At 21.1% G+C, this 16296-nt stretch overlaps 1 protein-coding gene across 2 annotated transcripts in view; it reads right to left on the reverse strand.

The window, feature by feature from the left end:
- The window catches only part of LOC117168309 (poly(A) RNA polymerase, mitochondrial-like), a 48682-nt gene that overhangs the window by 18410 nt on the left and 13976 nt on the right, over window positions 1-16296 (reverse strand). For both annotated transcript variants that reach the window (XM_033353883.1, XM_033353873.1), the window contains 3 exons: window positions 13419-13646; window positions 4940-5149; window positions 1670-1884 (listed from right to left, as the gene is read on the reverse strand). In XM_033353883.1, the coding sequence (XP_033209774.1) occupies window positions 1670-1884; window positions 4940-5149; window positions 13419-13646 (653 nt within the window). The remainder of the gene's footprint in view (window positions 1-1669; window positions 1885-4939; window positions 5150-13418; window positions 13647-16296) is intronic.

The raw sequence follows: 16296 nt of genomic DNA on the forward strand, positions 1-16296 counted from the left end.
TATAAGGCACTATAAAGCATATAAGCACTATAACTGACCATAAACACTGTCAGGCACTATAAGCAATATAAGGCACTCTGTGGTACTATAAGCACTATACGGCCCTATAAGGCATAACAGTACATATATGAATTATAAGGCACTATAAAGCGTATATGCACTATTATGCACTATAAGGCATAATTGCGCACATGCACTATAAGCTACTATAAGTACTGTAAGACACTATAAGCACTAGAAGACACTATAATTCTCAATAATGCATACAAGTGCATATATGCATATGCGCATATGCGCGCACTATAAGTACTGAAAGGCACTATAAGGTATGAAAGTGCACATATAAGCTATAACGCATATATGCACTATAATCTCTATAATACATAAAACTGCATACATGCACTATAAGTTAATTTAAGCACTAGCAGGCTCTATTATACAAAACACGCGCTATAAGGCAGTATAATCTATATAAGGCACTATAAGGCATAGAAGTTCATATATGCACTATAAGGTACTATAATCAATATTATACATATAACTCTACATATGCACTATAAGGATTATAATCAATATAAAACATATAATTTAATATATGCACTATAAGGCATTATGAGCACTAGAAGGCACTTTAAGGTATTATAAGGCTCTATAAGACATACACGTGCATATATGTGCTATAAGGTACTATAAGCACTATAAGTCATAAAAGTGTACATATGAAATATAAGGCACTATAAGGCATATATGTGCACTATTTGGCACTATAGGCATGGTGAGGCTCCATAAGGCATAGAAGTTAATATATGCACTATAAGGCACTATAAGACATATAATTGCATATATGCACTATAGGGTACTATAATCAATATTATACATATAACTCTACATATGCACTATAAGGATTATAATCAATATAAAACATATAATTTAATATATGCACTATAAGGCATTATGAGCACTAGAAGGCACTTTAAGATATTATAAGGCTCTATAAGGCATACAGGTGCACATATGTGCTATAAGGTACTATAAGCACTATAAGTCATAAAAGTGTACATATGAAATATAAGGCACTATAAGGCATATATGCACTATAAGCACTGTAAGGCGCGATAAGGCTCTATAGGGCATATACGTGCATATATGCGTTATAAGGCACTATAAGACATATAATTGTCTATATGCACTATAAGTTACTATAAGCACTAAAAGGAACTATAAGACATATAATTGCATATATGCAATATAATGTACTATAAGGCTCTATAAGGAATATATGCACTGTAAGGCGCTATATGACACTATAAGCAATATAAGACATATAATTGCATATATGCATTATAAACACTGTCAGGCACTATAAAAATTAAAGGCACTATACGGTACTATAAGCACTATAAGGCTCTATAAGGCATATATGTACTATAAGACACTATAAGCACTGAAAGGAACTATAAGGCATGTTAGTGCGTAGATGTACTTGTATGCCTTACGACTGCAAATAAAGTAGAAATCTCTCGTCAAAATTGACCAAAATTAATAAAATAATCAAAACTTGGATTTTACCACGATCATAAAATAATTCCCGTTTAAAAAAAATTAAATTCCCGTTCATTTCCCGGTTTTCCGGAGAATTCGCCACCCTGAAATAGAAAAAGGGACTTACATGTTTGATAAACTGAGATCACACTCAACCCCCGTGATTCTGTGGTCAAATTTGACAATTGGTACTCGGGCCTTTAAAATTTTCGTCACATTGAAAATTCCTGGGGCGAAAATTTCTATCAAGTCCCCTATAATCCGAACGAAATCTGAGCATTGATGTCTCTCGTTATCATGTAAGCGTTTTGTTTGAAAGACTAATCTGCTCTCTTCATTCTCCTTTTTTTAAAAAAGGGGAAATTTATAATTAAAATTTTTTAATTATATTCATATGATAAGTAGTGCGGGGAAAAGGTTCTTTTTCTCGACAAATTAATTTCAAATACATATTTCGAATAAACTTTTATTTTTTTAAAGTTTTCGAACATCTGAATTCGAGCTCAAACTAAACTTTTTATATTTATATTATGTAAATTAAATTTTTTATGATTCTTGAGAAAATTCGAAAAGTTTTTGAAGATTCCAGATGTATCGAAAAAGAATCTGGAATATTTTAAAGAAATTTGGTTTACTTTATGGGAATTTACAAAATATTAGGAAAGTTTTGAGTCTGTTAAAAAATTATTCAGAACTTGCTGTTAAAAAATTATTCAGAACTTTTAGAAGTTTTCAAGAAATTTAAAAATATTTTTTAGTACTTCGGAAAATTGGTTAAATTCTGTTATATTTTTTAAACTTAAAATTTTCCATATTTTTTAACATTAAAAAAAAAACAAATTTAATGAATTTAATGGAAAAAATTTTCTTCTTTTGAACCTTTCAAAATTAAATTCCCGAATATTAAAATTTCCGAATTGGAAAATTGCCGAATAATAAAATTCCCAAAATAATAAAATTCTCTTAAAAGAATTTTCAAAATCCCAAATATTAAAACTTTCGAAAAGGAAAATTGCCGAATAATAAAATTCCCGAAATAATAAAATTCTCGAATAATAAAATTCCCGAAACAATAAAATCCTGGAATAATAAAATTCCTGAATTGGAAACTTCTAGAATGATAAAATCTCCGAAGAATAGAATTCCCGTATTGGAAAATGCCCATATTGAAAAATTCCCGAATAATACAATTTCCAAATAATAAAATTCCCGAATAAGAAAATTTGCGGATGATAAAATTTCCGCATTGGAAAATTCCCGAATTATAAGATTCTCGAACATTTAATGATATTACGAAATTGAAAAATTCCCAAATAATAAAATTTCCGAACAACAAAATTCCCGAAGAATAAGATTTCCGAATTAGAAAATGCCCGAAAAATAATATCTCCAAATTGGAAAATTCCTAAATAATAAAATTTCTGAATAATAAAATTTTCTGATAATAAAATTTTCGGATAATACAATTTCCGCATTATAAAATTCCCAAATTATGAAATTCTCGAACATTTTATTTTATTACCAAATTGGAAAATTCTCGAATAATACAATTCCCGAAATTAAATAATTAAACATTATATATATATATATATATAATTTATTTATTCATTAACAGTATAGTAATCAAATATTTTTATTTTAAAAAATATTTTTTTTTATATTTAAAATTTCTAAAATTATTGTTCAAATTTAAAATAACTATAGATGAAATACAATTTTCACAAAGAGATATATTTTTTCAATTATTTTTATTTTAGATTCAAACAATAATTTTAGAAACTTTAAATATTAAAAAAAAAACATTTTTTTAATAAAAATATTTGATTATTCTATTTTCAATAAATAAACAATATAAAAAAAAATTAATTCTATAAATTCGGAAATTTTATTATTCGGGATTTTTCCAATTCAGGAATTTTATTAGTCTTAAATTTTATTATTCAGAAATTTTCGGTCGTCAAAAATATCTTAAATTTACTCGAATATTTAACAACAAATTTTTAATATTGCAAAATTGAAACATTTCGCTTCCAAATCTTCTAAATTCTTTTTCAAAATTTGTTATAATGATTCGAATGTTCCCTAATTTTTTTTTAAATTGTTAAAAATTTTGTTTAAATTGCCTGAAAACTGGTAATTCTTTTTCGACAATTTTGGATATATTTAAAAATGCTTTGAAATATATTTTTTTTAATACATTTTAAAATTATTCGTAATTTTCTTGGGAATCTAAAAAATTTATTTTTATTCTCCTAAAAATTAAAATAATATAATTAATTAATTTTCAATTTTAGTATATAAAATAAAATTTTATAAATTAATAAATAATTAATAAGCAAATAAAATTTAGTTCATTTTAGTTTTAATCTTTTTTAAACATTTCAAAATTCTTTAAAAGCTTCTAAACTTTTTGTTCAAATCTTTAGGAATCCACTTTTATTTTATTAAAAAAAAACCTATTCAAGGTTAAAATTATTTTTTAATTATTTTAAATCTTCTAAATATCTCTTTAATCTACTCAATTTGTTAAAAATGATTTAATCTTGCCAAAATGAAACCTTTTTCTTTCCAATCTTCTACACTCTTTTCCTAATTTCCATGTTTCCATAAAACTTTTCAAAATTGTTGCAAAATTTAAAAAAAAAACGTCTGAAGTCTTAAATTATTTCTGAGAATAATCATTTAAAATCTATCAATGAATGTTAAGATACTTTTTTTATTCTCTGGAAACCTTTCAAAATTCTTTAAAAAGCCCTCTAAACTTTTCTACCAAATTTTCAAAAATCTTTTAAATTTTATAATTATTGTAAAATCTTTTTAAAACTTTTCTCAATGTCTCTCAAACTTATCTGAATTATTTATAAAATATTTTATTCTTGAATTTCGAATTTAAAAAAAAAATAAATGTTTAAAAATAAAAAAATCATTCAAAATTTTCCCAGAAATCTCAAGAATAATTTTTTTGATTCTCCTAAAATCCTTCAAAATTCAGTTATCCTAAAAAGTTTTAAAACCCTATTTAATAAAAAAAAATATACTAAAATCTTCCAATTTTTTCGACACATTTTGAAACCTTCGAAACTTAAAATTAAATTGTTTAAATAAAACCTGAAATATAAAAAATTAAATTAAAATTAAAATAAATTTCGGTACAATAATTGTTTGAAATTAAACTCTTTTTCGAAATTTTTAAAAATAAATCGAATTTTCCCTAAAAGTTAAGAAAAAAACGTTATCGTATAAAAAAAGTGTAAACGATTTTTTTTTCTTAAATAAGTTCTTAAAAAATTTCTTTGAAGTTTAAATTGTAAGTCGAGAGTTAATTTGTCCAGAAAAATCTTTCCTGCTCCGCTGTTTCGAAATTTTTGAATTTTTTAGGTAAAATTAAAATACCTACCGATCGGTTACTTTGAAAATTAATATACAAGTCTAAGTCGCAGCCCATTTTTCCAAAACCATTGACTGAAGAGCCAAATGGCAAGGCTTCCATGTCAGGAAAAATTCCGGAAAAGCAACGTTCCAATTGGTGCGCTGTCTGAAATCGTAGCCTCAGACCAAGATCGTCGAGTTTTAAAATCGAGTAACATTTTTGCACTTGCTGCGCGGCCTGAAAAATTGCATCTATGAAGATATTAACTGATAATTCAATTAAGTTTAATTACAATTTAATTTTAATAAGAATTAATTTTTTTCTCCAAATTTGGTCGTTAGATTTTTGTTTTTATTTTCAGGAACTCTTCACATTAATTTGATTATTGGACTTCAAATAGGATTTTAAATTTCATTTTTATCTCATTTAAATTTCTTGAATTTAAATTAATTTTTCAAAAATATTTTGGTAAAATTAATATGTATACTTTATTCTAATTTAATATAAATTAATTTTAATTCTTAACATTTCAAGTAAAATAATGCAATTTTGAGAAGACAGATGAATTTTTAAGAAAATATATCAATTTTTAACTAAAAATGATAACTTATCAAGTAAAAATTTAATAGCTAAATTTTCTTTAGAAAAAGTTGATAGTCAAAGAGACGAATTTTTAACTAAAATTATGAATCTTTAAAGAAAAATCTGAATTTTGTTAACAAGAAGATTAATTTTTTATGAAAAAAGACCATTTTTCAACAAAATTCATGAATTTTCAAGAACATAATATAATTTTTCAACCAAATAAATGAACTTTTATTCAAAAAAGATCCATTTTTAATCAAAAATGGAATAGTTTAAAAAATAATATTTTTAAACCAATAAGATGAATTTTTAATTAAAATTAAAATTAATCAAAGACATGAATTTTAAATAAAATTATGGAATAGTAATCTTCAACTGAAATAGTTAAATTTTAAACCAAAAAGATGATTTTTCAAACAAAAAATTTAATTTTCTATAAAAAAGACCATTTTCAACAAAATACTTAAATTTTCAACTAAAAAAGATAAACCGCAAACAAAAAATTATATAGTTAAATTTTTAATTAAAAAATTGAATGTTCAATCAAAGACATGAATTTTTAACTAAAATTTTAAATAGTAGTTGAAATTTCAGTAAGAAAATAAATATTTTTCAAAGAAAAAATTTGTAAACCGAAAGATTAATTTTCCACTAAAAAATATCATTTTTAAACAAAAACAAAATAAATTTGTAACGAAATAGTTGAATTTTCAGTTTTAAAAAAAATTAATTTTCAAACAAAACTGACGAATTTTTTCACAGAAAATGATAAATCTTCACCTGAAATAGTTGAATTGTAAACAAAAAAGATAAAATTTCAAATAAAAACTTTCAACGAAGAAGATTAATTTATACATAAAAGATGCATTTTTAAACAAGAAGATTAATTTTCTAAAAAGAATTATTTTTAACAAAATACATGAATTTTCATATACAAAATATAATTTTTTAACCAAATAGTTGAATTTTTAATGAAAAAAGATCAATTTTTAATTTAAAAAAATGGAATGGTTAAATTTTCAGTTAAAAAAAAAATTAATTTGAAACTAAAAAGATGAACGTTTAATTAAGTTGATGAATTTTTGATTTGAACAATTGAATTTTGACTTAATAAATTTTTAATCAAAAATGGAATAGATAAATTTTTAGTTAAACAAATTAATTGTCCGCAAAATTAATTTTCCCACAAAAAGATTAACTTTCAACCAAATAGTTTTATTTTCAATCCAAAAGATCAATTTTCAATTATTATTATATTATAAATATAATAAATATTATAAATAAATAATAAATATTATAAATTTTCAAACCAGATAAATTTCCTAAAAAAAATATTTTTCCAACAAAATAAATGAATTTTCAACGAAATAGTTGATTTTTGAACTAAAAAATATCAGTTTTGTAAAGAAAACAAATTTTCAGATAAATATCTGAATTTTCATCTGAAAAATATAAATTGTCAACCAAAAATTAAATAGTTAAATTTTCAAATAAAAAAATTAATGTTCAATCAAAGAGATGAATTTTTAACTAAAATTATGGAATATCAATTTAGATTAGTAGATACAATTTCAGTTCAAAATCTGCATTTTCAAACCAGATTAATTTTTTATAAAAAATTATTTAAAAAACATTAATTTTTAACGAAATAGTTGGATTCTAAACTAAAAAATAGTTTTTTGTTAAGAAAACGAATTTTAAGCCAAAAAGATGTATGTTTAATTAAAATGATAAATTTTTTACTTCAACAATTGAATTTTGAACTAAAAAAATTAATTCTCAACTAGAAGTGGAAATAATTAAATTTTTAAAATTACATTTTTAGTCAAAATTTCAGTTAGAAAATAAATAATTTTCAAGCAAAAAATTTTATAATTTTCATACAAATATTAAGATTTTCAAACAGAGTAATAAATTTTCAACGAAAATGATGAATCTTTAACTGGAATAGTTCAATTTTAAAGCGAAAAGATGAATTTTATACACAAAAAACAAACATTTTTCAACAAAATATACGAGTTTTCCACTAATAAAAAATAAATTGTGAACCAAAAATTGAATAGTTAAATTTTGAGTTAAAAAAATTAATGTTCAATCAAAGAGATGAATTTTTTAACTAAAATTAGAGATTATTTATTTGGAAAAGTAGTTAAAAGTTCAGAAAGAAAATAAATAATTTTAAAGCAAAAAAATTATATATCAAAAAATATTTTCATTTTTAAACAAAATACATAAATTTCCAACCGAATAGTCGAATTTTGAAATTTAAAAAAAAATCACTTTTAAATCGAAAATGGAATGGTTACATTTTTAATTGAAAAAAAATTAATTTTCAAGCAAACTGGAATTTTTCCTAGAATATGATTAATCTTCAACTGAAATAGTTAAATTTTAAACCAACCAGATAAATTTTCTACCAAAAATATCATTTTTAAAGAAAATACATACATTTCCAACCGAATAGTTCCATTTTTAAATTAAAAAATATGCATTTTTAATAATAGAAAATTAATTTTAAACCATATAGTTGAATTTTGAACTAAAAAAAATTTATTTTCAGCAACAAATTAAATATTTAAATTTTTAGTTAAAAAAATTTATAATTTTTAAACAAACCGATGCATTTTCAACTAAAATAATGGAATATTTATTAACAATAGTAGTTAGAATTTCTGTTAGAAAATAAATAATTTTCAAGCAAAAAATAAATTTAAACGAAACAGTTGAGTTTTCAGTCGCAGAAGACCAAATAGTAGAATTTAAAAAAAATCATTTTTAATTCGAAAATGGAATATTTAGATTTTCAGTTTAAACAAAATTAATTTACAACCAAACTTATGAATTTTTTACAGAAAATTATAACTAAAGCAATTAACTTTCAAACAAAATAATTTTTGAACAAAAAAAAAGTTTTTTTTTTAACAAACTACATCAATTTTCAACGAAGAATACTAATTCTGCAGAAAAAATGAATTTTTAAACAAGAAGATTATTTTTCTAACAAGAATTATTTTTTACCAAAAAAGACAATTTTTTTAACAAAACACTAAAAGTGGAATAATTAAATTTTTAGTAAAAAAAAATTTTTCCACCAAACTGATCAATTTTCAATTAAAATAATGGATTTTCTATTAAAATTATCAATATTTAACGGGAATACATAAATTTCCAATTAAAAAGATGAATTTTTAAACAAGAAGATTAATTTTCAAGTAAGTAGTTTTATTTTCAATGAAAAGAATGAATTTTCAACTGAAATTAAGATTTTTTAGTTACATTTTCAGTTTTAAAACACAGAATTTACAAGCAAAAAAATTATAATTTTCATAACAATATTTAAATATTTAAACAAAGTGATGAATTTTCAGCTGGAATATTTCAATTTTAAACCAGAAGGAAAATTATGTCTTTTGTTTAAGAATTGCATTTTTTGGTAGAAAATTAATCTTTTTTTTGTAATTCATCTTTGCGGTTTAAAATTTAACTATTCCCATTTAGAAAAAAAAATTTTTAGTTGAAAATTCAACTATCTGGTTTAAAATTAATTTTTTTTAACCGAAAATTTAACTATTGCATTTTTGATTAAAAATCGATCTTTAAAATAAAAAATTTATCTTTCTGAATGACAATAAAATCAATTGATTGAAAGTTCATCTTTTTTGTATAAAAATTTATCTTTTAGGATTAAAATTCATCTATTCCAGTTGAAGATTAATCATTTTCTAGGAAAAATTCCAGTTTGCTTGAAAATTAATTTTTTTAAATTAAAAATGTAACTATTAAATTTTTGATTTAAAAGTAATTTTTTTAAAGTTCAAAATTTAACTATTTGTTTGGAAATATATGTATTTTGTTTCAAAATTATATTTTTTCTTAGAAAATTTATTTTTTTGATTTAAAATTAAACTATTCCAGTTGAAGATTAGGCATTTTTATTGAAAATTCATTAATTTGTTTAAAAATGAAAATATTTTTTGACTTATAATTTTTTTTTGCTTCAAAATTATTTATTTTCTATCTGAACTTTTAACTACTTTTCCAAATAAATATTCTCTAATTTTAGTTAAAAATTCATGTTTTTGATTGAACATTAATTTTTTTAACTAAATATTTAACTATTCAATTTTTGGTTGACAATTTATTTTTTATTAGTTAAAAACTCGTATATTTTGTTGAAAAATGTTTGTTTTTTTGTAGAAAATTCATCTTTTCGGTTTAAAATTGAACTATTCCAGTTGAAAATTCATCATTTTCATTGAAAATTTATTATTCTGTTTGAAAATCTTAATATTTGTATGAAAATTATAAAAATTTTGGCTTGAAAATTATTTATTTTCTAATTGAAATTGTGACTAAAAATGTAATTTTAAAAATTTAATTATTTCCACTTCTAGTTGAGAATTAATTTTTTTAGTTCAAAATTCAATTGTTGAAGTAAAAAATTCATCATTTTAATTAAACATTCATCTTTTTGGTTTAAAATTCGTTTTCTTAAAAAAAACTTATATTTTTAGTTCAGAATTCAACTATTTCGTTAAAAACTCATGTTTTTTAAATATTTTTTGTAAAAAATTTATCTGGTTTGAAAATTCAGATTTTTTAATGAAAATTCAAGTATTCCATTTAAATATTCATAATTTTAATCGAAAAATTATCATTTTGATTGAAAATAAAATTATTTGTTGGAAAGATAATCCTTTTGTTTGAAAATTTATTTCGTGGAAGATTAATTTTCTTTAACCGAAAATTTAAATATTCCATTTTTTATTAAAAATTCAATTATTTGATTGGAAACGTTTGTATTTTGATTAAAAATTATATTGCTTGGTAGAAAATTAATCATTATGTTTAAAAATTCATCTTTTCGGATTAAAATTTAACTATTCCAGTTGAAGATTAAGCATTTTCGTTGAAAATTTATCAATTTGTTTCAAAATGTAAATATTTTTTTGACAATTATATTTTTTTTTTTGCTTGAAAATTATTTATTTTCTAACTGAAATTTTAGCTACTATTCCGAATAAATATTCCATAATTTTAGGTTGAAAATTTATCCTCTTTTAGTTGAAAATCGATGTGTTTTATTGAAAATTTGTTTTCTTTCCGAAAATGATTTTTTTTTAATTGAAAATTTAACTATTCCATTTTTTATTAAAAATAGATTTTTTTTTAATAACAAACTCAAATATTTGGTAGAAATTTTCTTTTTTGTAGTTAAAAAATCATGTATTTTGTTTAAAAGTGTTCTTTTTTGTTGAAAAATAATTCTTGTTAGAAAATTAATTAATTAATTAATCTATTTCAGTTTAAGAGACCATTTTCTGTGAAAAAATAGATCAGTTTGGTTGTAATTTAATTTTTGTATGAATAAAAAACTAAATATTTTATTTTCGACTTAAAAATGATTTTTATAAATTTAAAATTCAACTATTTGGTTGAAAATTAGTCTTCATTAACTGAAAATTTAACTTTTTCATTAACATTTTATCTTTTTTGTTTAAAAATTGTATTTTTTGCAGAAAATAAATCTTTCGGTTTAAAAATTAACGTTTTTGATTTAAAATGCTATTTCAAATTTAAATTTGAAGATTCATTATTTTGTTAACAAAATTTATCACTTTGTTTCAAAATGTAAATTTTTTAATGAAAATAATACTTTTTTGTTTTAAAATTATTTATTTTCTCATGGAAATTGTAAATACTTTTCCAAATAAATATTCCATAAATTTAGTGACAAATTCATCGGTTTGGTAAAAAATGTTTTTTTTAAACGGAAAATGTAACTATTTCATTTTTGGTTGAAAATGTCTCTTTTTTAGTTGAAAATTCATGTATTTTCTTGTCCAAAACTGATATTTTTTAATGAAAATTCAACTATTTTATTGCAAAATTGTTTGGTAGAAGCTTAATCTTTCTTTTTGAAAATTAATCTTCTTGTTAGAAAATTCGTCGAAAATTCATCTATTTGGTTCATAATTAATTTTTTTTAATGAAAAATGTAAACATTCCATTTTCGACTTAAAAATTTTTTTTTTTTCAGTTCAAAACTCAACTATTTTGTTGAAATTTTGTCTTCCTTAATTGAAAATTCAACTATTTCGTCAAAAATTTATTTGTTTTCGTTAAAAAAATTGTTGTTTTTATTGTAGAAAATTAATCTTTCGATTTGAAAATAATTACTTTTTTTGAAAATGTAAATGCTGTTATAAAAATTATATATTTTTTTTGCTTGTAAATATTAAGTTAATTTTCTTTAAGCGAAAATTGAACTATCCATTTTTGATTACAAAATTGATCTTTTTCAATGAAAAATTAAACTATTTGATTGGAAATGTTTGTATTTTGTTTAAAAATTATATTGTTTGGTAGAAAATTAATCTTTAGGTTTGAAAATTCATCTTTTCGGTTTCAAATTTAACTATTCCAGTTGAAAATTAGGCATTTTCCTTGAAAATTTATTAATTTATTTTAAAATGTAAATATTTTTTGACAATTATATATATTTTTTTGCTTGAAAATTATTTATTTTCTAACTGAAATTTTAACTACAATTCCTAATAAATATTCGATAATTTTAGGTTGACAACTGACTTTTTTTAGTTGAAAATTGATACATTTTATTAAAAATTTGTTTTCTTTACAAAACAGATTTTTTTTAAACTGAAAAATTAAGCATTCCATTTTTGATTAAAAATTGATCTTTTTTAATAAAGAACTTAAAAATTTGGTTGAAATTTTCTCTTTTGTTGTTGAAAATTCATGTCCTTTTTTTTAAATGGTGTTCTTTGTTAAAAAATAATTCTGGTTAGAAAATTAATTTTCTTGTTTAAAAATTCATATTTGATATAGAATTTAATCTTCTTTTTTGAAAATTTATCTTTTTGGTTTAAAGTCCATTTTTGGTTGTTTAAAATTCATCTATTTTAGTTGAAGATTGACTATTTTCTGTGAAAACATAGATCAGTTTGGTTGAAATTTAATTTTTATATAAATAAAAATCTAAATATTTTATTTTCGACTCAAAAATGATTTTTTTTAAGTTTAAAAATCAACTATTTCGTTGAAAATTTGTCTTAATTAACGAAAAATTAATCTGTTTCGATAACAGTTTATGTTTTTCGTTTAAAAATTAATTTTCCACAAAAGAATATTCCAGTTGAAGATTAATTATTTTATTAAAAAATGTATAACTTTGTTTGAAAATGTAAATATTTTGATGAAAATTATAATTTTTTTGGCTTGAAAATTATTTATTTTCTGACTGAATTTCAGTATTTTGTTGAAAGATTATATTTTGTATTTGAAAATTCATTTTTTTGATTGAAAATAAATCTTATTGGTTAAAGGTGAAACTATTTTGTTAAAAATTAATCACTTTTTTTTTGAAAATGTAAATATTGTGATAAAAATTATAATTTTTGTTTGAAAATTATTTATTTTATAACCGAAATTGTAATTACTATTCTAAATCAATATTCCAAAATGTTATTTAATTTTATTTTCAATAATAATTTTATTTTTAAGAAAATAATTCTTGTTTGACAAATTGATCTTTTTTGTGGAAAATTCAAGTATTTCAGTTAGAAAAATAATAATTTTAGTTGAAAATCCATTTCTTTGGTTTAATATTTATTTAACTGAAAATTTTACTATTCCACTTTTGATTAAAAATCGATCTTTTGGAATTGAAAATTCAACTATTTGGTTGAAAATTAAAAATGCTCTTTTTAGTGAAAAATAATTCTGGTTAGAAAATTAATCTTTTGTTTAAAAATTCACCTTTTATGCAGAAATTATTTTAAAAAAAGCAAGCTCTCGAAAAAAATCCCTGATTTTGAAAAAAAATTCCCTGAATTCCAATTTTTCCGGAAAGAATATTTAAGTAGAAGCGTAATGTTATAATGAAATAATATGTTCTTACCGTTTTCGAATTTTGCAAGACCTCCAAAAAGTGTTTGTCTTTGACAGGGAGTTTGGCGTATTTAACTGGGAATTTTAACTTTGGCGCATGTAAATGTTTCGCCTTGAGTTTTCGAAAATACAGCATTGAGGAATGCACGGGAATCACTTGGTCCAACTTGATGTGCGTCGCAGATTTCAAAATCGCATCCACAGATTCCACTTTCTCAAATTCCACTAAGACGTGGTGCTAAAAGAAAATCGATTTTTTCCATTTTTAAATGTAGTCATAAAGAGAAAACTCAACTCATATTATAAAATAAATTGGACTGAAAAATTCCGAAAAATTAAATTCGCGAATTGAAAAACTCCCGAGCAATAAAATTGCTGAATTTTAAAATACTTAAACTATAAAATTCTCGAATTTTAACAATTAATTTGTTAAATATTATTAATTTATTCATTAAAAATACAATAATCGGACATCATAATAAAAAAATAGATATTTTTCATGTTTAAAGTTTCTAATATTATTGTTTGAATTTAAAATAACATTAATTCAAAAAAAAATATATATATATATATTTCTGGATAATATTTTTATAAAATTATTGTTATTATTTATTGATTGAAAAATTCCCAAGTTATAAAATTCCTGAATTATATTATTCTAAAATAACAAAATTCTTAAACAATTTATAATATTACCAAATTTAAAAAACCCCAAAAAATAAAATTCTCTAATATACTAATTCCCGAACAGTTTATAATATTAGGGAATTTGAAAAATCCAAAAATAATAAAATTCCCGCACAGTTAAAAATCCCAAAAAATAAAATTCTCGAATAATAAAATTTCTGAATTATATAATTTCAAAAACAATAAAACTCGCGAATAATAAAATTCCCGAAAAGTTTATAATATTATTAAATTGGAAAATTCCCAAAAAGTTTATAATGTTACCGAATTTGAAAAATCCTAAAAAATAAAATTCCCGAATTTCACAATTTCTGAAATAATAAAATTCTCGAATAAGGAAATTCCCGAATTAAAAAATTTCAAAAACAATGAATTTCCCGAATAATAAAATTCCTGATTTGAAAAATTCCAAAAATTACGAAATCCCCAAACAGTTTATAAGATTACTAAATTTTAAAAAACCTAAAAAATAAAATTTCCTAATATAATAATTCTCGAACAGTTTATAATATTAGGGAATTTGAAAAATCCAAAAATAATAAAATTCCCGAACAGTTAAAAATCCCAAAAAATAAAATTTTCGAATAATAAGATCCCTGAATTATATAATTTCATAAACAATAAAATTTCGGAATTAGAAAATTCCAAAAATAATGAAATTTCCTAACAGTTTATTATATTACCAACTTTTAAAAATCTAAAAATAAAATTCGCGAATAATAAAATTTCTTAATTAAAAATATCAAAAAATAATATAAATCCCGAACAGTTTATAATATTACAAAATTTGAAAAACCAAAAACATGAAATTCTCGAAAAATAAAATTCCGGAATTATATCATTTCAAAAAAAAAAAAATAAACTTCCGGAATTAAAATATTCCTAAAATAATTAAATTTTCTAACAGTTTATTATATTACCAAATTTGAAAAATCACAAAAAATGAAAATCTCGAAAAATAAAATTCCTGAATTATATAATTCGAAAAACAATCAAATTCGCGAATAAAAAGATTCCCGAATTGAAAAATTCCCATAATTATGAAATTCCCAAACAGTTTATAATATTACTAAATTTTTAAACAACTAAAAAACTAATTTTCCTGAACAGTTAAAAATCCCAAAGAATAAAATTCTCGAATAATAAAATTCCCGAAAAGTTGATAATATTATCAAATTTGAAAATTACGAAAAAGTTGATAACATTAACGAATTTGAAAAATCCTGAAAAATAAAATTCCCGAGTTTGAAAATTTCCGAAACAATAAAATTCCCGCATAATAAAATTTTTGAATTAAAAAATTCAAATAATAATAAAATTTTCGAACAGTTTATAAAATTGCCAAATTTTAAAAATCCCAAAAAATAAAATTCTCGAATAATAAGATCCCTGAATTATATAATTTCAAAAACAATAAAATTTCAGAATTAAAAAATTCCCAAAATAATAAACTTTCCTAACAGTTTATTATATTACCAACTTTTAAAAATCTAAAAAAAATAACATTGGCGAATAATAAAATTTCTGAATTATATAATTTCAAAAACAATAAAATTCTGGAATTAAAAAATTCCAAAGATAATGAAATTTACGAACAATTTATAATATTACCTATTTTGAAAGATCACAGTTATATAATTTGAAACACAATAAAATTCGCGAATAATAAGATTCCTAAATTTAAAAATTCCCAAAATTATGAAATTCCCTTTAAAATAACTTAAAAAATAATATTTCCTGATATAATAATTCCCGAACAGTTTATGATATTAGTGAATTTGAAAAATCTAGAAATAATAAAATTCCCGAAAAGTTTATAATACTATCAAATTGGAAAATTCCCAAAATATATATAATATTAGCGAATTTTAAAAATACCAAAAAATAAAATTCTCGAATAATAAGATTCCTGAATTATATATTTTCAAAAACAATAAAATTTCGGAATTAAAAAATTCCAAAAATAATGAAATTTCCAAACAGTTTATTATATTACCAACTTTTAAAAATCTAAAAAAAAATAACATTGGCGAATAATAAAATTTCTGAATTATATAATTTCAAAAACAATAAAATTCTGGAATTAAAAAATTCCAAAAATAATGAAATTTACGAACAATTTATAATATTACCTATTTTGAAAGATCACAGTTATATAATTTGAAACACAATAAAATTCGCGAATAATAAGATTCCTAAAT

Source organism: Belonocnema kinseyi, chromosome 1, assembly GCF_010883055.1.
Source record: "Belonocnema kinseyi isolate 2016_QV_RU_SX_M_011 chromosome 1, B_treatae_v1, whole genome shotgun sequence".
Lineage (NCBI taxonomy): Eukaryota > Metazoa > Arthropoda > Insecta > Hymenoptera > Cynipidae > Belonocnema > Belonocnema kinseyi.